The following is a 20,841-nucleotide window of genomic DNA, read 5'->3' as shown; positions in this document are numbered from 1 at the left end:
TTTTCAGGCCTCTGGATATAGCAGACAGGCTGGTCTGCTGCGATTTTACTGTAGAAGCATCCCTAAGGTTTACAAAACCACTTAAAATATCTACAAGCCTAAATGCATAGCGCTCTTGCCAAGTGACTGGCTGATTAGATGTGTTTGCAGGCAGCTGAAGAGGAGTACCTTAAAAACTGGCAGGTGAGTACAGTTTGATCTAATGGCCTGTGTATTCTAATGTGCATTTAAAATTTTTGTCTACATTAAATAAACAAAATCGATGGCAGCTTTCCAAATCCAAAGAAATCCAATCAACACGGCATCAGAAGCACTTTTAAAGGCATTTATTGATGAAATACACACTTAGGTTTTGACAAAAGCTTCTGTAGTTTTGTATGAAAGAAATTCCAGCCCCAAAACTCCTTGAATTAAATGACAGTGGAGATCAACTCATTACATGTGCAATAAATAACAATAATACAAAAGGAGGCAAGGAAAAGGACACCAGAATAAGAGTCTGTGTTGATCTGAAAGCAAACCAAAACCCAAAAAGAAAAAAACAGTCTGGGGTATTTGTGACAAGAAGAGACTAAAGTAAAATCCAGTCGTTTGAATTTTGGGTGCATTAGTGTATGTTCTGAGATTCCCTGGTCACCCTCAGGACCAGAAGGCATTTAGTGACCTGAGGACCTGACTGGAAAAAGAAAAATCATTTCAAAATTTAAAAAAAAAAAAAAAAAGGCTGGAACCATCTGGGAACTGTATATTGCACCTTTTCCTTGCCAGTACAATAACCACATTGCCACATTCATACCTTTTTTTTCTTTTCTTTTTTTAAATAAACTTGACCTAATGAATATGACCCATGTGTTTTGTCACACACTGCGAAGACGACACTTTATTTAATACGAAAGAGGGGGAATGAGTCATTTAAGCCATTTTTCCTGTACGAGTCTGCTCAGTTTCACAAAGAAAAGGGTAAAAAAAAACTGCAAAATAATGAGCAAGAGCATAAATGTCAAACACTTAAAAGCTACTGCAGAGGTCACTTTTTGAGCATAAATAAATATTTATACAAAACTGGACAGATCAGGCGATAACATCAGGGGAATGTCATTGTGAGATTTAGTAGATGACGACTGATTCGTTCTGAATTGCTAAAGCCAATAGTTTGGAGTCGTTCGCAACTGCTGCGCCTTTGCAAATGAGACTTTGTTGCCCTGATCGGCAGTGAAAAATCACCCGAAGCAGCAAAACAATCCATAATTTAAGCAGACATTTGCTCTTCAAGCTGAACCACCTGTGTGCTCGAGGGCTGCCGGCTCAAATGCTCTGAAGAGACACCCCAGCCAAACGAATCTATATTTTTTCGACCGTTTCAGTTCACGTGGCTCATGTGGTTCATACGAGTGAGGTCTCAGTCTCTGCTGCACATAAAGCCAGCCTGTGAGATTGCTGCGCCTTGCAGAGAACTCAAACAAGGGAGAAAGAGAGCTAGGTAACAAAGAAAGCTACCAGACTCCCAGAGTGGACGCTTATTACAGCAGAGTAAACACAGGAGAGCCATTTGAAGTTGCCAGAAACAATTCTGCTGCCAACAAGCCTGAAATGAAAGCTGAAATGAATGCGGCTGCCGCTGAGGAGGAAAGTTTCCGAGCTCAGAAAACTGTTCAAAGTGGCCTGAATAAACTGTTTACTCGTCTTGCCGTCATGGCGGTGGAGCAAACTTGCTCTGCTCAGACTCGACGGTCCACGTGAAGCGGCTAAACTTTGGCCGGGCTTCACCGAGATCCCAGCAGGAGCTAACAAACAGGCTGACAGGAGATCAGGGTCAAAGCAGAGATGAGCCAGAGACATTTCAGAGCAGATAGCAACACCATCTGCAGGCCTCCTGGAAGCCTCTCATCCTGCCTGTCAGCATAGCAGCACTGATGTCTCAATGTTAGTCCTAATAAAAAGGCGAACACTGATCTGTTCTGGCGCAAGATGCGGCCAGCATCATCTACACACGGGTGGCGAGAAGGTCGAACCTCCTGAGAGAAACGTGTAGACGAAAACACAACCAGCTGTACACGATTTTAAATTCATGGATGTTCTAGTCTTTCAGAGCCAATTATCTGTTAGAAATTGGAGTGAGACTCAATCGAACTCGGAGGCGCAAACATCTCACCAGTGAAGCCTGTAATAAGTGCGAGTTTCTCTTTGAGGCACGAAATTGCAGCAGGTGCACCCAATTTCTCACCACTTTTATTTGTCACAGCATCAGCCCCGTCACAGTCTATGACTTATTTAAAATTCCCTCTGTTTCCTTTCCAAAGCGAGCCTAGACAAGTAGGGAAACCCAATCTGAAAGTAGGGAGGGGATCGAGCGTCTTCTTTATCAGACGCCCAAGGACAGGAGCACGTACGGCGGCAGGAGAGCGAGAGCTTCGCGACACAGATCCTTTTTGTCTCTGAAGTTTGAAGCGAGTAGTTGTTAGCACCATAGAGAGCACCAGCAGCAGAGACGCAGCCTGACCGTCACTGCGGCGAAGACCTCGCCCTTTCCACCTTTCCATCAGGTCACAGGGCTTTTAGGAGAAAACAAGCACGAGAGGGTAAACAATTCTAATTTTGACTTAAAAGCTGCGCACCAATTTTGCTCTTTGTGTGACAGAAAACGCCTTGGAGTTGTTCTATTTGGGCTCATTAAATTTTATTTTTAGTTTTCATCGACACACAAATGCAACAGATCCAGAAGGTAAACTACTCAAGGCTTTAGAGAGGATTCAGAGTGAAACATTTGGAAAGACTTGATCGTGCCGAACGATGACCAGGATGAGAGCACTAACGATCAAAGCAGGGAAAAAGTGAACGTTTGAAGGCGGATGTGAAACACAAGGGCGTTTCCGGAGCAGTGTCCTGCATTATATCTTTTCCGTTTGTAGTCGTGAGTACAGTAGCACCTTGTCAAGTGTTTTACAGCTCAATCGCTGAATTACAGTAAAGAGATTTAATCAGTGACAACCAAACACGACGAGAACTCCAAACGAGTTGTGACAGCCGAACGGCAGAAAACACGATTACGATCTAGGACTGCAAACCAGAGGACTTAAAACACAGATCTCAGTGTCAGTGATAGCTCCGGGAAGCGTACTCGACACTCGTCCGAGTACTACGAAATAATCAGTATAAGCCTTTAAAACACCAAGTCTGCACTTACAAAGACATAATATCACACAGATATTACATTACGTTTGCAGGGATTAGTACATACACAACACTCTTCCACGAGCTGAGAACATGGCCAGGCTCATTGTTTTTGGTTTTTAATCACTTTCTATGCATGAAAATTTATTGTAGCAAGAGTCGGACCAAGTAAAAAAAAAAAATTAAGAAGAACAAAGAGGAGGAGAAGTAATACCCGGAGAGGTATTTCTGGACAGGCCAATTCAAATTTCACCTTTTTTAAAATAATAATAATAATAAAATAAAATACTAATTTACATAAAAACCATAAACAATGAGCACCCTACAAAAGGTAGCTGAATTAAGGTCCTTGAAACATAAAGGTCAGCACATGAATGAAGCATGCAGAAGGAGTTTTGGTAGAGCTGGTTTTGTACAGACCTGTAGGCTATAATGCATTTAATACACACGTCATAGGTCCTAACGAGTCCCTACACATTGCTTTGTCGGCCAATTTCAAATCACTCCGCCAGACTTGTGAGATCTGAAGATGCATAGGAACCCCGCACATGAGCGTACAGACAGACTGCTTGTTGTGGGGCGATACAACGCAAAAGCTGAACTGCCGTTTTTAATTACTGATAAGAGAAGTCAGTGAGGTAAGACTACTTGAGGTCTGACACGCTGCTCAGGGATCCAGTTGTGGTCAAAGACAGTTCGGTTCAGGATTTTTAGGGTTAAGACATTTTGCTTTTGACATAACATCAGTTTTCTGCGTCACAAAGTTGAGAACGGCATGCTCCCGCATGAGGAACAATCCTCCTCAAGGTCAGAAACACACATCTATAAGCACCAAATGACCAAACAGCAGTCATTTCATTATCAAAATGTTCAAAAAAAACCTCAGCCTCCTCGCTGAGAAACCTGAATTTGCACGATATTTCTTTCAAAAAGACTCATAAAATCGTCTTGTTAAGTCAACAATATTGAACACTGGCTACTCTGCAAAAAAGGAAGAAAAAAAAAAAAGGAAAATCCAAGTTTTATACTGATTTTCTTTTGTTTTGTGTGTGATTACAAGCCTAAAAATATTCACTTATCTTTCAGAAATGCTGTCGTATTGATGCGTTTAAAGACTTTGCACCTTTGCTCTCCAGCTGGCAGTGAGAACTAACCAAAGTATAACCCAGAAATGGAAAATAGCGATATCGCTAACCTGCACTCATGTTTGCAGAACTGGCACATCTGTGACGTTTGAATCCATCTGAAGAGACGAGCTTGAAGTTTATAATAAATGTCACTTCCCTTCCATGTTCACCATAAAAAAGAAACTAGGATAAGACCGTCTCTGAGGCTGTTAAGATGAGGGAGTTGTCTGTATCTCTACATTTCTACCTTGCAGCTTCGGTAGCTCTGCAGTAAAAATGGAGCTGAAGGAAATGTCTGGAAGGATGGAGGGTGCCAAAAAACATCTACAGCTAGCAGCTCAAACCAAAAGCTGTAAACATGTGGGTGGTATGGGCATACACCTGCCTGGTGCTGCTGCCACTGAAAGACTGCAGAAACACAGGGACGGATATTAAAAGACTGCACGGTGGGTACCGAAAACAATGTTTAAAAAATGAAACATCTTCCGGGCATCTACGGACATGAGTGTTTTGTGTAATGTTAAAATGTGTTAATATAACTAAAATTAACAATAAATGTGTTCTACTGAAGGAAGGTGAGATGGGAAGGATGAGGTTGGGGTGAAGCTTTCTCCTCATCGGCCCCCTAAAAGTTCATCTATCGGGGCAAAGGAACACATTTAGACCCCACATACACATAAATGGCAGAGGATTTGATATAGCTGTTTTGTGTCTTTCTCAGACAACATAAAAATGCATTTATATAATTTGATACTGATAGTGAGTCTGTCTTTAAAAATCCTAATTTATCACCTCTGGACATTTATTGCCCAACATATAGATAGCACTTCTGGGATCCACTCTCTTTTAACAGTCTAAAGTCTCTCTTCAATCTCTTTCTCTCTCTGTAATGACATTTTATGTACAATATTGGTATATAGAACATAAATAACTACACAAAAAATTAACCTATTCACAATTGACAATTGAGAACCCAATAGCAAATTAGACAAAGCCAACAGAATGAAATTTAAACCAAAAAAAAAAAAAAAAAAAATCAGGGAAATCAGAGACTTGATAAACAGCTTAAATTTGATGCCTGTTATATAAATTTTTCCATATACTTTCTGTGCTCCCAAGACGTGTCGAGTGCGGTGTGAAAAGAACAAAACACCTTTTTATATTAAAAAAAAATAATCCTGTCCTCCGCTCAGTCATCATCTCAGGAGGATGAAGTCTGCATGGAGCTGGAAAAGACGGTCACACGATTCCCGACATCTTGTTTGCGTGTAAACAGAGCACCAGTAGTGTCTTGGTTCCGTGTGTCTCTTCTGTACAAAAGTATAAATATATGCTTTTTCTCCATATTTTTTATTTTTTCGTTCACATATGTAGGATGTAGCAGACCAGGGAAAAAAATGGTTGTTTTAGTTTCTAAAAACACACGCCAGTGTTGCAGTGTCTGTGCTGGAGAGGCGGCCAGTTTGTGTCAGTTTGTCCCACTTTCCCTCCCCGTTAGATGGACGTTTGCTGGCTTGTGTTGACTTTTACCGTCGGGCGTTTGCTTGGTGTTGGTTGATCGTCTTTGCATAAATTAAAAAGGTTTCGGCACAGTCCGCGGCCACTGGGCCAGAAAGAAAAATAAAAAACAACCACTGTGTCCGTTGTAGCTACAGCAGATCCATCTTGGGTCTGTAATGGAGCAGGAGGGGGGATTTCTGCAAGGAACAAGCAAAACACAAGCTCGAGCAAAAGGCCTTAAACCATTCACAATTAGCTTATTAACTGCACTGAAGCATGGATTGGCTTAGAAAATATGATGCTAATGTTTAAGTGCTATAGTTTAGGTTCTTCTACGAGAAATAACAGATTTATGACAGACTAAATGGGTTTCCACCTACAGCAGAGACCTAGTTGTACATTAACTGTTACAGGTGGAGACGTGATGTATCAACACATGTCTGTGTTTACGCCACTGTTAGCTGGAACACAAGTCCTTGAATTTGGGGAAATCGCTTTAAGAACATAATTTGTCCTCATTTTCAAGAAGCCAGATGTTACACTCGATTAATTAAAAGAAGTCTTGAGTACAAAAAGGTGAACTTATTACTTCATTATTTTTAATTTTAAACCAGTTTTTGACAGATTTTTACAGTCTCTGTGTTTTGTTTTTATAATAGGTGATCTAATAAACTTACATACTCTATAACTTCCAAAGAAGCTTGAAAAGCATTTGGGAAGACGTCCTTCTAGGAAGTTTTTTGTGACCTACGCTGCACAACTGAAATTTCACTGGGTACTCATGAAGGCAGGTATATGGTATAGACTCTAGACGAGAAGATTACATCAGCCAGAGAAACCAAAGGACTGCTTCACTGCTGCAGCAAACACTGTAGATATGTTGGCCAAACTCTGTGTTCAAATTCAGTTTTTCTTACAAATCTAAGCACCATCTGTGTAAATGCTATTATTGTAGGGTCTACCTTACAGTATAAAGCGCCTTGAGGTGACTGCTGTTGTAGTTTGGTGCTATATAAGTAAAACTGAATTTAATTAAATATGATATGCAGAAGGAATAACAGCAGCTTTGATAACTAGCTTTATCTAATGAGATGCTAACTGTTACTCATGTCGCTTGTGCTAGTTAACCAAATGGAGCTATGGCATGTGGTGAAAGCATGCTTGCCTGATGGCTGTTCAGTAAAAATATAACCTGGAAACGCATCAGACTATTGGAGTTTACTTCTGGGGAAAAGTCGCCAATATTAACTGATTATATCAATACATGAACAGTCTGTAGTCAGCTGATTAGTTTTCAGTTGATAAGTGTCCACATAGCAAAAACATTTCAGTGAAATCAATTCAACTGGATATTACTGGTAATACCAGTCTCAAACTCACAACTCATTTGTCTTTTACCTTAAATCTCCATCTTGTAACAACAACAAATTTCAAAGTGTGGTCCTTCCCCAAGATTTCCTCGTTGCATAAAATGTCCAGCTGAGAAAAGAAGCACAGAAACAAATTACTGAACGATATCTGACCCGATTTGTGCAAGAGTAGTTAACAACATGACGTTAATATGAGCGGCGTATGCTGGAGGTCTCTGCTGGTTAGTGCGAGGACAAAGTGAAACTCTACTATTTTCCCCTCTTTCTTTCTATTCTAACATCAGTGTTTCCTGGAGATGTAGCTGGGTGGGTGGATGGGTGAGTGGGGGGCTCATTTTGACATCGAGTGGCCCCTGGCACCCGCACAGAGAATCCAAAAGTTCGATACTGAACACGATGCCGGCTCGCCAAATCTACCGCTCCCCCGTGAAGCCGGCATTGATATTCTTCTGAGCAGCTCCTCGCATCTGCATCTGCCAATCAATACTGAGAGGCACGCAGGGAGGGAGAGAAAGTGAAGGCCGGGGAGGGACACTGCCACAGCGCCACCTGCTGGCTCTCAGAGAGAGCACATTTTAAGGCTGGGAGGAGTTGAAACTATCCAGGTCTGATTGGAGGATGCAATTCAGGGGCAGAATTTCATTCTCCAATCAGGTTTTCTGTCCGACAAAACAAAACCATAAATCTAAAATTGAATTGTACAGCTGAGATGCTTTTTACCCTTAAACCCTGAAGAAACTTATTAAATCATCATTATCTAAACAGAGATGCTCACAATGAAAATCAGAAAAATGAGATGCTGAATGAAAAAAATAAATAAAAGCAATCTAAGAAGGAAACCAGAATCTGGCACACCAAAACCAATCAAAGCATAACTGTGATCTTCTGAATTTTGTTCTATGAGATTTTAAACTAAATGAATCATTTGTAGTGATGCTGGGAAACTTGTCCATTCATTTGCTACTTAAAGGGCTGAATTGTTGTAATTCCTTATGAGGTTGCTCTAAAAGCTTCCTGACAAGCGAGGTTTCCCTGAAATGTCACAGAGTATTAACAGGAACGAGTAAGAGAGTCATCCCGTCCATATTAGTTTCTCTTCATTGCCTTCCTGTTAAAACCACAATTTAATTTAAAATTCTTGAATAATCAGTCCCATCATAACTTAAAGACCCCCAATAGAGCACTCATCCCTCTCAGAGCCCCTGGCTTGTGTTTCCCGGAGCTCCTTAAAGTAGAGCGGGAGGCAGAGCCTTCATCTTTCAGGCTCCCATGTTCCTGTGGAACCAGTTTCCCACGTTGGATTTGGGACTTTTAAAATTAAGTTTGGCTTTTCACAAAGCTTATAGTTACAGCATGGATCAGTGATTGATTGCTGCCTGGGCCTAAGCCTGGCTGGACGTCTCTTCCTGTTTAAAGGGAGTTCTTCGTCTCCACAGCTGCCAAGTGCTTGGTTCATTTTCTGTTATTAAATTTACAGTTCAAAGCATTTTGAGGCGACTGCTGTTGTGAACTAGTTTCCACAGCTATAGAACTGAGTGTGTAAAAAAAAAAAAAAAAAAAATTAATGGATTTTTTAAACATGCATCTCCTATATGTGAAACTTTGAGATTGGAAGATTAGCTTTTTCCAAGATAGTCTTTTAAATGCCAAAAATGTGCTTATTCTTGTAGCACATTTATAATGCTTAATAATAAGAACAACATCTTTATTGTCTTTATATGGTCATCAAAGAAGACCTAAGAAAATCTATTTGATTCCAGGAATCGATCCCTGATTTTCCTCCATTTTGGGCATTCCTTTTATCCTAGTTTCATCTGACGGAAACACTTCCTGCAGAGACATTCAGATGGCTGACGTGGCCACAACGATGGGTTTACAAACATGATCAATGAGTAACTGGTGTACTGCTCCCCGACAATGCTCTGCGCTCGGCTCTGCATTGAAAGCAGAAATCGTTTCAAACAACATCTTTTGATAGTCAGTAGATAGGACAACAATGGCTGGCTGGGAGAGCATCCGCCTCGCCAAAGCTGTGTTATGGAGGCCAACGATATGATGGAGCCTTCCCACTCATCTCTGTGACAGCCAGTTTAAAAAAAAAAAAAAAAAAAAGGACACGGAGAAAACAGAAAAATAGACGACAAGGAGGCGACTGATGATTCAATCGAAAAATCCATCTGTCAAATTATCGCCTACTCCCCTCCACCCTCCCATCCCCCGCTGCTTATAACAGGGTGGTAACGATAATTAATAGAAAAATTAGATCTCATATGGGCTTGTTTCCTGCTAAATATAACAAACACAAAAGGCATTGTATGAGTCAGTACAGAAGAATTACAATAAAGTGACCTTTTATGCAATTTCTTGCAATTAACTAAAACTTTCTGATACGCGGGGCCCACACGGGACAGCTGGTGCTCCGAAAACTTAAAACAAGCGCCAAGAATTAAGAGATTTGTTCCAATTTGCTACAAATCCATTTCTGGAAAAAGAAACAATGTTTTTGTAAGAACAGGAATTAAAATGACTAAAAGCAGTAATCTGCAATCTCAATGTTTAATCACAAACTACTATAGGAATTATTGTAAAACTTCCTGGAGGGAAAGCCTGTAAGTGTCGAGGTTTTGTGGAGTTTTTCAGGTTTGGATTTATAATGTTTGAAATGATGGTGTCAGGGTGCGGGTCACGCCTCTAGCTGCTGGTCAGGCTGCTTGTGATTCTCAGCTTCTAGCAGCTTTTTAGCTTTAACCCACTACTGATTCTGAACAATGTCAAAGATATTCCTAATATGACTGGGCACAGAAGCCCCACCCACTTGCTGTTCAAACTTTCTGTTTACAAGGGGCAGCTAATGACAATATAGTTGGTTTAAAGGGAGGGGAGTAGCAAAAACAGCTCCTTTCAGACCGAGAATGGCCTTAAGGGTCTCACTGAGGCTCAGCATCAGATAAAATGAGGATTAATTTAAACTCCAAGAACAAACATATGAAGCCATTTCTGTTCCTTTGTAATTAAGGCTAGTAGAAAGCTTCAAATGTACAGGTTAAGTCTAGCTTTGAGCAATAAAAGGATCAGAGTGATGCAGACTCTCAAGGTTATCAACATGGAGATAACAAGCGCTGAGGGGGGGGAAGTGTTTCCTCTTAAACTGCTTCCTTTACAGCTTTAATTTTACACTAAAACTACATTTAGTTCGTGACAGACTCATTTCCCTGTCATCATTGTTTCCCGGGCTGGTGGAGCGTGATATTATCTGTACCTCATTAAATGATGTCAGGTTAAGCTTTTTGGCAATGAACTTCTTGAGGTGGAGGACCGTGGCTTGTGCTGAACAGCGGATCCACTTGCGCTTCAGACCGCGAAGCTTGCTGCTGTTGCACTCCAAGCAGATGCTGACCTGTTAGGAGACAGAAGATGAGGATTTAAATCCTGCGTCCACTGAAGTGTGGGTACATGATCTTATCATTTTATAAGGCCATTAAGAACTGTTTCATGTTAAAGTGCTACATTTTTTTTTAAATATAAGCCACGAGGGATCGCAAGGTTCCTTTTAAAGAGCAAGTAGTAGGGCAGTGCTAGAGCTAGCATCAGTGACAATGTGGAGTGTGTCCACTGCAGAGCCCTGTTCTGAATGTCAACGTAAATCTAGTGTTACATGATTGACAGAGCCTATAACTCTGCCTCAAGCTGTTTCAAATGCTGCTGTTTCACAGTCAAACTGTAGTCATGTGTGTAAAGTTAAATATAAATAAATATATAAACACTTTGGTTTAGGAAAGTTCAGAACAACTTAGACGTCTGCAGTCTTCATAAGAACCACCTTCTTACTTTGAGAAGCCCAGAAAGTTTCACCTGGCAGCACCTAAAGGTCAAAATTCCCACCTCCGCAAAGGTCAAAAACCTCATGGCAGAATTCACAAGTCCTGCAGCTGTGAACTTTTCACCCAGCAGAGCTGAATGTGAGAAAATTATCCAACTCAGCTGAAGTAGACATTAAAAAGCTTGATACAAAGCTGAGGTTTCGTTGATTGTGCTTATAAACGTATAAAGCAGGTAACCGTCCAGTGAAGACAGAGATGGCTGACAATCGCCAAACCTGATTTATACCAACATTGTGAAAACTGCTTCAATCTTCAATGCTGCTTTTAAAGAATGACAGAAATGCTTTCAGTCTGGATAACTAAACAGCCTTTAAGCCCCATTTGTCAGTTTTTGTTGTCGCTGAGGCTGTGAACAACCACAATATTTGGTTTGCCTTCCATTTATAATCCATTCAACAATTTAGTTTTGGCTGTGTAACCAGAACTGTAGCCTGCCCACATCGACAAACATATTTCCACCTTTCTACAGCATCTCTTTTGCAAAGACATGAAACCAAGAAGCCCGGCCGCAGGGATCGATTCAGCTCACACGGTATGTGTGGATTTGTAGCTCGTTTCACCCACCTTCTCATAAAAACTCAACCTGACGCTGGTGTTGATTTCCTCCTCTGCTTCCTCACAACATCTCACTGAACCTCTGCTGCTGTTTTTTGGGGTTTTTTGTTTATTGGCTTCTTTCACGCGACCGACACTTAATGCCATTGGCCCATTCATTTGTCTCCCCACCCCCCCGAGGTAACATGGTAGGTGGTTTTTGGCAGTGGATGGTAGCGGGAGTCAGAATGCATTACTGCTACTGGGCTCCAGCGGCACATATCAAGAGACAAAGGCAGAAGCGTTGGATTTATTCATTTGTGGGTGTTCCTCTTCCTCTTTTCATCTTTCTCTTTTGAGACTGAGAGAGCTAACATTACCCTGGTTTCTGTTTAAACTTGGAAATCATCTCTGCTCTCAAGTAAACACTGGCAGCGCTTCAGTGAGCAGCCTGCCCTTCAATAAGCAAAACCCAGATTCATAATATATCTGCTTTCCAGTGGTGTTGGCAATGAGGGAGGCTCATAATGTGAAATAAAACCCTTAGCAGTGATCTGGACTCCACGGCAGCTTGATAGCAGGCCGCAAGGCAGTTTCATTACATTAAAATAGATTAGTGACGTGCTCACAGAGCCGAGGACTCCCGCTTCAGCTAAACACACAGACGTGATGATGCAAGGGAGAGGCGTATCAAGAAAATATCGCACGAGCCTTCAGGAGTCATGAAGCGAAAGCTTTACACCATGTTGCCGAGTCCCGAATGCTTGCAGAGCGCTGATGCAACATTTCTATCTGCACCTTCTTCTGTGTGGAGTAAAAGTTTGTCTGTGTGGGTTTTGAATTTGGATCTCTGATAAATTACATTTGGAGACATCAATAAATAATTCAGAGCGAAGCTGCTCTTGCAAATGTCTCCAAAGTAGACTCTTTAAACCCAAAATATCTGTAGTTTATTAAATTTACACAATCTGTTCTGACTCTATTAAAATTTGATATGAGCCTGAAGGTGACCCCATCTGGAGACTTTATACCTCGTCTAGAAACATTAACCTCAGAAACGAGCTTCATGCTTTGCTGCAAAAGTAGGCTGCTCTGATTAATTGCAGCTTTTATCAGGAATTTAGTTTCTCCCTTTTTAGATGAGCTTGTTGCAAGTTTCTTTCTCGCCTAGCAACACCCCAAGGTTATACTCTAAAAGGTCGTCCAGAAGACAGCGGGGGAGCGTTCTGGAAGTCTTCCATGCATGCTCACAACGCCTGCTGGTTGTTACATCTCAGTGATGAAGGGGCGATCAATTTCTGGGAGAAAATTGCTCTTCATCTTCATTCCCCCCAACTGAAACTGCTGTTTTCACTTCCATCTGCTCAGAGATGCAACATCCCGTTTTGCAGAGCCATGCCATCAAATTACTTCAACGAGAATAATATGTATATATATGACCAAAAACCCCAATAAAGCTTCTTTTAGCTGCTCCTTTATCCCGAGGGTCTCAACCACAACAGCTAGCTCTGCATATTTGAGTTTTACTCTCAGCTAGCTCTGCATATTTGAGTTTTACTCTCAGCTAGCTCTGCATATTTGAGTTTTACTCTCTCCGTGCTGTCCAGAAAATCCAAACAAAAGGTAAAATTGTTTGCAAATACGGTACTGCACTGATTTACATCTTATACATCATCTCAGCATTTTTGGAACTTGGTTTGTCAATCAAAGTACATGATATTACACGAAGGCAGCCTAAATATGAAGTCCTGGATACAGCAGGCACCTCCACAAACATCAGCTCTATATATAGAATAAGTAGCAAACTGCAGTATTTGACAGCAGGAGTAGCCCTTTTTCACACAAAGTATAAATGACTGTAAAGGTGACTTCAGAAAAACACCACTCCAGTGATAATGTGATATGCCAGCAGCGTGTGCTTGCATTTATCCGACTGGTCAATGTATGCAGGATGACACTCTGTATTATGATTTCCTGCCACATCACATCTGTGTCAGCGGCCGTTCTCATCAATGCAGCAGCCTTCCTGAAATCAAGGTTGTATTTTTGTGTGAAAGGGCTTTCCCCCCCCTTTTCTTCTTTTTACTCCCTGGTGGTCTAAAAGCTCCCTACTTTTAAGAGTGTGCACCATCATCATCCTCTTATTTCAGCCATTTCCTTTCTGCATGTTCTGATGAGGCTCACTTTTCCATCATCTCACATTAGACTTCCCTCCGACATAAAACCCAGAGAATCGTATTTATGATCACCTCACCCCCTGCATGGTGACCTGACATCACCTCTCTCTCCTACACTTTGTCTCTTTTCCATCTCTCATCTTATTTTCCCTTCCCACCCTTCTGAGGCTGAGTTACATCTGACATCACTGCATTCAGCTCACGCAGCCCACTGTATTAGCTATTCCGAGTGCATTCTGCACTGCTGCCGCGTATCCAAAGGGCAAGATCTTCACCCTCATCAGGGCGGCCTGTTTTCCCCACATGGCAGCAAAGAAGTGGTTGTTTTGTTTTTTAAAATATAAATCCAATTCTTTAGAAAAGCAACAGCTAAAACGTGAACAAGATTAATTTTTCAGCCTGTACAACAAACGGCGAGCCATTATTTCCACATGGCGTCTGTCCGGCAACAATAGAAACTCCTGCATTATTAATGACATTTTTCAGGGCTTAAGAACACGCCGGAATACAAATGGAATCAAGAAAAGGCCCATTTTCATTTTAAATATGTTCAGTGGGTAGCAGTGGTGTGTCTGTGGTGTCTGTGTGGCTCCGTGCAAATCAAACAGCCGAAAGACAAAAGAACCCAGTAATTGTGAAACAGCCTGGTAAACCACAAGGGGGCCACTTTTATAAAGGCAATAATTGATGTTCAGGCTTTTAAGGCAATTGTACAAACAATTATCACAAACAGTATTTTTATTCCTTGGTGCTTTTGTTCCTGACACAATGCTTTGTAACCCATAATTATTTTACCCGATTCACTTCCAGTATCTGCTCAAAGGAAAAAAATATATACTTCCATGCCTTGTGGACTTTTGTGCAAAATATAAAACATAATTAGACTGAAAACAACTCAAGTGCTGTGGTATCTAACAAAGCAGATATCTCCTTAGATCCGTTTCTGTACTAATAAAGCAAAGGATAGGATTATGTTTGGGTTTTCTGTTTTTCCCGGTGCCGTGGACACCATAATGTCCCCGATGGCTTGAATTATCCTCAGACTTTGCTGTCAACAGTTTTCACAAAGACTTTCTCTTCAGCAAAAAGTATCTGGAATTAAAAAAACAGTTGACAGCGAGGTCCGAGGATTAAGATTGTGCCAGAACAGAGGCCGATATCTCAAAGCAAGGGGGGGGGGATGTGCCTTTCTGAAATGCAACAAAGTAGAAGAGAGGCTGCCACTTGAGAAGGCCCCGGAGGCAGGAAACAAGGAGCAAATGTTGTCATCCGTCAGGCTTACCTGCTCGTCACTACGGTGATAGTCGTTGTCCTCCTCTGGTTTCTCCTCTCCTGCCTCCTTATTGGCCGTGTCTTCTGATTTGGCATCACCTGTTTAAAAGACAAACAAACAAACAAGCAAAGAGTTAGAAAAAAAAAAAAGATGCTGTTTGTAGGACTCAATACAGATTCTCTCTTTATGTTTAGCAAGTTAAGAGATTTGAGGGTTACTGATGTCCACTGTGGCTGTGTTAAAAACAGATTTGTCAGGGAAACAGGCAGGTTTGTCTCCCTGCAGTATTTAAAACAGACTGTGCCTGTTGGAGCGTGAAAACACCTCCTGCAGAAGCCCATTTATAAACCAACTACATCTTTGAGGGTGTTAAAGCATCCTTTGTATGACTTATCGTCTGTGCAGGCACGTCTCTAGCACAGGTGAACTTCTAATCAATAAAAAGCGTTCGCTTATTCTGGTCTGCATGAGGAGTGACTTCAGCTCTGAACTTAACCCTGTCTGAGTTTGCCCTTTGTTCCTTTTCTCGGATATGCTGGTTTTCAGAGAGAGCAGCACAGTCTAGTGAACATTAAGGTAAAATAGGAAGAAAAAGGCATTTCTCACAGGCTGCACTGCTGAAGGATAATGTGTTCAGAGTGTTACAAAGCAGGTAAGGTACTGTTTAATAATGCATCACACAGAGCTTTTGGTCTGGCTCTGGGAGAAGTCTGAAGACCCTGGGTCAACTATATTTGGAGTTCACACACACACGCACGCACGCACGCGCTACAGGTGAGATTTTTTTTTTTGTAACTTAATTCTAGTAGAAAACAAAGTTACCTGCATCAATATACGAATTTCACTTGCTTTACATACAGTTCGTTACCAGAAGTAGGCAGGAAGAGATCTAACAATTACTTCAAATTTCTAAAACCAAATAAGCCAGACAAGCTACAGCAAATTTCAAATGTAGCCAAATTGGACATCAAGTTGTCTTCAACCTGCCAGCTTCCTAGTGTAAACTCTGCATGATGCCCGATTGAACGCATAGTGTTCACAGCGAGCAAGTAAATGCCTCATTTCCTGCCTCCCCCGTGTTCTATGGAGACAGCACCCTCGCCTAAAGCAAACCATATTTCTGAAGGTGAGAATGCATTTGACCCAGGCTGGCTCCTGCTGTGTTCTACACATGACAAGGGGCAATTTCAGACAACATCCTGAACTGATTGCCAACGTCTGTCCTGAGATAATGTTGGCGAACTGCTTTGAAAGAATACACGCTAAACTCAAGGGATGCTTATGCTATGATGCACCATTTCTGCAGCTTTTCTGAAAACACAGGTCTGCATCACAAGTCATGTAAACGGCAGGTTTGTCATCTTATTCCAGTGTGGCAATTTTTCTTTTACATCTGGATAACATAAAATGTATGCGTGATGCACTGATCTGCACCCATTTTCATTCTGTTAAAGTTAACTACCTCCATTCACTAGTATATTAACTGAAATTTATTAAGACAAACAAATAACTCTGAACACATCTGCATTAACACATGGATTGTCATCAATCCAGCAGCCCACTGCGCTCATGATGTCAGAGCTTTGCTAGTCTAACATCCATCAATCATGTGCTGCTGGGCAACAGTTTTAAGCCCAGACGTCCCTCCCCTGGGTTACTTCCCGCAACTTATCTAAGGGAATACCAAGGAAATGGTGATATAATATCTCCAGCACATCCTGGATTTGCCCTTGACCCTCCTCCTGGTAGGACTTGCCTAGAACACCTAACCTTTACTTGTGAACATGTGTGCATCACCCTCACCCTCACCCTCAACAATCACCTCCCTTCAAAGAGTGCAAAATACACAGCAATGAAACCCAAAAACCAAACACTCAAGCAGGAACAGAGAAACAAGCAGAAACAACAACAGACGGTGTGATGGTTCACACTGTGACAACACCCAAACTCCCATCAGGGCCACCTGAATCTCCAGAGCCTGAACACCAACACACACAGTGGTTGCGAGAATCCACACGAGCCCAGAAAACTAAAGTGGTCAAGACAAATAGTGAAGACAGCAGTGTGCCGAACCAGAAACATACAGGAAGGTTACACCAGTGCTCAGAGCACCTCCCCTAGGACAAGACCAGAAGGCATCGTAGAAAGATGCCCAAACCACCTCAGCTGTTCCTTATGGTGTGAAGGAGTAATGGCTCTACTCTGACCCCCATCCAAATGACTCTGCTTCTCCACCGCTCTCTAATGGACAGTCTAGACACCCTATTTTTGGAAGGAAGCCTATTTTTGTAGTCACCAAACATTGCCTGTCGAAGCCAAGGGAACCATATCATCTGCCTAAAGCAGAGATAGGATCCTGAGATCTCGGAATCTGACGCCATTCATCCTTTGACTCCTTTAGAAATTCTGTCCATGAAAATTAAGAAAAGAAGCGCTAACAAAGGACAGCCTCGGTGGAGTCCAAAACCCGAACCCCGCTCCTGACCCTAAACCTAAGTGAATCGCCAGTGACCTGGTGGATGTTAAAAGGTTAAACATTTACAGGTGTGAGGCAGAATTATGATGTTCATTTGACTTTAGGTACATCTAAAAATGAAGTCTCATTCGAAGTATTTGATTTTCAAAAATGACATGCTGTCTCACTGTAGAGACTTTTAGATATATATCTAAATCTAACACACTTCCCGATAATTTCAAACCTCACACTGTGAAACAGATGCTCCACAGTTGTCCGGGACAGCTGAGGTTTATATATTTCTCTAGGGATTTTCTTGTTGGCTGTGATATTGTAGTAGTATTGAATTTTTAGATATGAAACTTGGTTATCAAAGTCAAAATTGCATTGCAGTGACAAAATTGCCACATGGGCAAGTATTGCTTTTCTGTAACCTTTAAAAAACAAAGAAATTCGGTCTGTTCTTCCTGGATTCAGTGGATGTAATAACGTGTGTGTGTGTGTGTGTGTGTGTGTGTGTGTGTGTGCGCGTGCGTGCGTGCGTGCGTGCGTGCGTGCGTGCGTGCGTGCGTGGACAGTTTAGTCCTACTCAGACAGATGCTATTGGGAGCACCCCTCTGTGACCATTTTCTGTCTGGGCTAACTGTCACAAATTCCACCAAGTATTATTGAGCTGCTCTGGTGTCTCTGTGGTGATTGTCTCCAGAGTGTGCCTCACTGATTGCTTATCACCAGGGTCTTGCTCTTATTGTTGTGCCTCACCTTCAAACAACTCCTGAGCATCTGAGTGACTCAAACATGAAGTCCTGGCTTTTGTTCGAGGTGATGGCATCGTGTAATGGGTTGATTGCTTGGGTCTGGGGATTAGAAAGACTGAGCAGTCTGTCTCTTCCAAAATTTCTTTTTGTTTCAGAAAAATCATCTACTCTGACAGGTTTATGATTTGTGGGAACTCTTATAAACAGTCGAATCCCAAAGGCATGTACTACAACGTTTTCGAGTGATTCTGCTGTGTAATGGCAGTGAGATGGAGTAAACTGTGTGTTAGTGAGTGGGCGTTTATATTGTCATGAAGTAGAAAAGGGCACTCGACAGACTCATCATCGCCCCATGTCTCCCTATTTTCTTGTGTAAAGTGCTCAGAAAAGAAGGTCATTTAGAGAAATGAGTTTGCTGTATACTAGAGGAGGCCAGATTTTTAACAGTGTTTGGAAAAAAACTCAGCTTATGCACTTAAAAGCACAGCTAACACGGCTTAGATCTACTGTGCAAAGGCTTAAATCGTGCAGTATTATAGCTTAATGGCAGTGTTATCAGTGGTTAAAATATTGGGCCTGTTGCACATGCCACGTTTGTCTTAATGTAAGTAAACCTTCAGTTGGGAATAAAACACACACAAGAAAGTCCACAGAAACATCTCTAATATTGCTTTGCATGTTTAGTATATTCCAATCAATCAGCATATTACTGACAGATAACTCTATATTGCAGTTTCTGTGAGAGACTGTGAGACTGAATGCAGAGCTTGGAGGTACTCTGTTAAGCCGCCTTGGAAAGTGTTTGGAACATATTGATAAGAGAGCTGGATTATGCACTGTCAAGGAACAAGCTGCAAATATGTCATACTTAGAGCCAACACTTAAGGAAGAAAATGGGCAAATTATGAACTGCCACTGGTCCCCTGTAATCAATAAAATGTGATTTTTGTTCTGTAATTGTTCATCTCTTTAGGGTATTAATGCACTGAGGGAGCATTTGGATTAAGGTCCCAACATGACTCACAATGTCCCTGATTCAGATCCACATGCAGGTCTGTACTACATGTGCTCTGTTTAATTAACAGACATTGCGTCATTTATTTCCTGAAAACACACTCTTTCTTCCAAATATTACAACCTCTGGTTGTGACTTCTGTGCTCATGGATTAGAAAGTGTCGATCCGTCTTCTATAAAGCGGAAGAGGTTAACTTTATTCAGCTGATTAGAAGGACCTAAAAGAAAGTTCCTAATTTTGAGATTCTGGGTAAATGAGCCTTTAATTAAGCGTAAAACTGCTCAGCTCTGGCAGGAGAAACATTTACAGAGCGCCCACTGTCACCTGTTGTTAGTGCAGTGTGATCTCTGCGATACCATCTGTTAACTTTGGTTTGCTATTCTTAGATAGGAACCTAATGAGGAGCATCCATTTTCTCAGGTGGGAGAGAAAGATTTCAAGTAAACAAACCAGCCTGCTCGCGGTGATGCTGGATAAACAAATTCTGACTATGACTTAATATTTTTCACCGTTTTGGGAAATCTACCCAGCTTTAAGAGCTACAAAACAGAAGAAAATAGAAATACAGTAGAGCTTCTAGAGGCCAGCAGCTGCACAATTTAAAACTAGATTTGTATTGTCTATTTTAAAATAGAGTACAAAGTAGTTTTTTGTTGAGTAGTTTAAAACCAGAAAACCTCATTATTATTATTTTTCCAGTTGGGGCGAAGAATTGTTGGCATTGACCCCCGTGTCCTGGAGTGGGACGTGGGGCATGACTCAGATGAGCCATCGCTGCAACCGAACACCGCCTGCCTACATAAAATCACTGCCTACTACTTTTATACCACATGTATTCAAGTCAATGGACCTGGAGCACATAGAAGCATGTCACTCACTGCCCAGGAGGAGTGACAGACTGCTGGCCATCATTATGAGATTTGTCAATCGGAAGAACAAGGTCGCACTGCTGAAACAAGGACGCAAACTGAAAGGCACGGACGTTTTCATTAATGAGCATCTGACACGAAAAAACGCAGACATCGCGAGGAAGGCAAGGCAACTGAAGAAGAACGGTAAAATACAACATACATGGGTAACAAACTGTAAGATTTTCATTAAGCTAAACGGGACACCAGAATAGGCAAAAGTACTGATAGTGAGGAACATGGAGGATCTGGACAAGTATAACTGACACCAATGTATCAATTACACCAGGAAATGACATGGACACGTTGAAATTAGTTCTTCAACAGAAAGTAATTGATCTAGATTGTGAATATAAGGAGCATAATATAATAGATCCAGAAATAGATTCTGAAAGTAACTTTCTCTCTTCTTTTGTTAAAAATTGTAATTATTTCACTCAGGAACAATATGAAAAAGAAATTAACCTAGACGGGAAGCTCTCATTAATTCACTTTAACAGCAGAAGTATGTACTCTAATTTTGATTTCATTAAGGACTATTTGCAACAATTTTCTCGCCCCTTTAGTGTTATAGCCATCACTGAAACTTGGTTCAATGTCGATAAAGGAATAGATTTTTGTTTGAATGGATATGATTTAAAATACATGAATAGATTAAATAAGGCGGGCGG

At 41.4% G+C, this 20,841-nt stretch overlaps 1 protein-coding gene across 1 annotated transcript in view; it reads right to left on the bottom strand.

Moving 5' to 3' along the window:
• Positions 1 to 311: 311 nt before the first annotated feature.
• Positions 312 to 20,841, bottom strand: part of pcgf3 (polycomb group ring finger 3) — a 77,255-nt gene continuing 56,725 nt past the window's right edge. The window contains exons 7-10 of the mRNA XM_085285634.1: positions 15,043 to 15,131; positions 10,428 to 10,565; positions 7,197 to 7,277; positions 312 to 5,995 (exon numbers count right to left, since the gene is read on the bottom strand). Coding sequence (XP_085141760.1) covers positions 5,948 to 5,995; positions 7,197 to 7,277; positions 10,428 to 10,565; positions 15,043 to 15,131 — 356 coding nt within the window. The 3' untranslated portion in view covers positions 312 to 5,947. The remainder of the gene's footprint in view (positions 5,996 to 7,196; positions 7,278 to 10,427; positions 10,566 to 15,042; positions 15,132 to 20,841) is intronic.

Source organism: Mchenga conophoros, linkage group LG2, assembly GCF_057382185.1.
Source record: "Mchenga conophoros isolate Kocher_MC1m ecotype Shallow Benthic linkage group LG2, M_conophoros_male_GT1.1, whole genome shotgun sequence".
NCBI classification, from domain to species: Eukaryota; Metazoa; Chordata; class Actinopteri; order Cichliformes; family Cichlidae; genus Mchenga; species Mchenga conophoros.
This window is presented reverse-complemented; position numbering and strand designations above follow the sequence as displayed.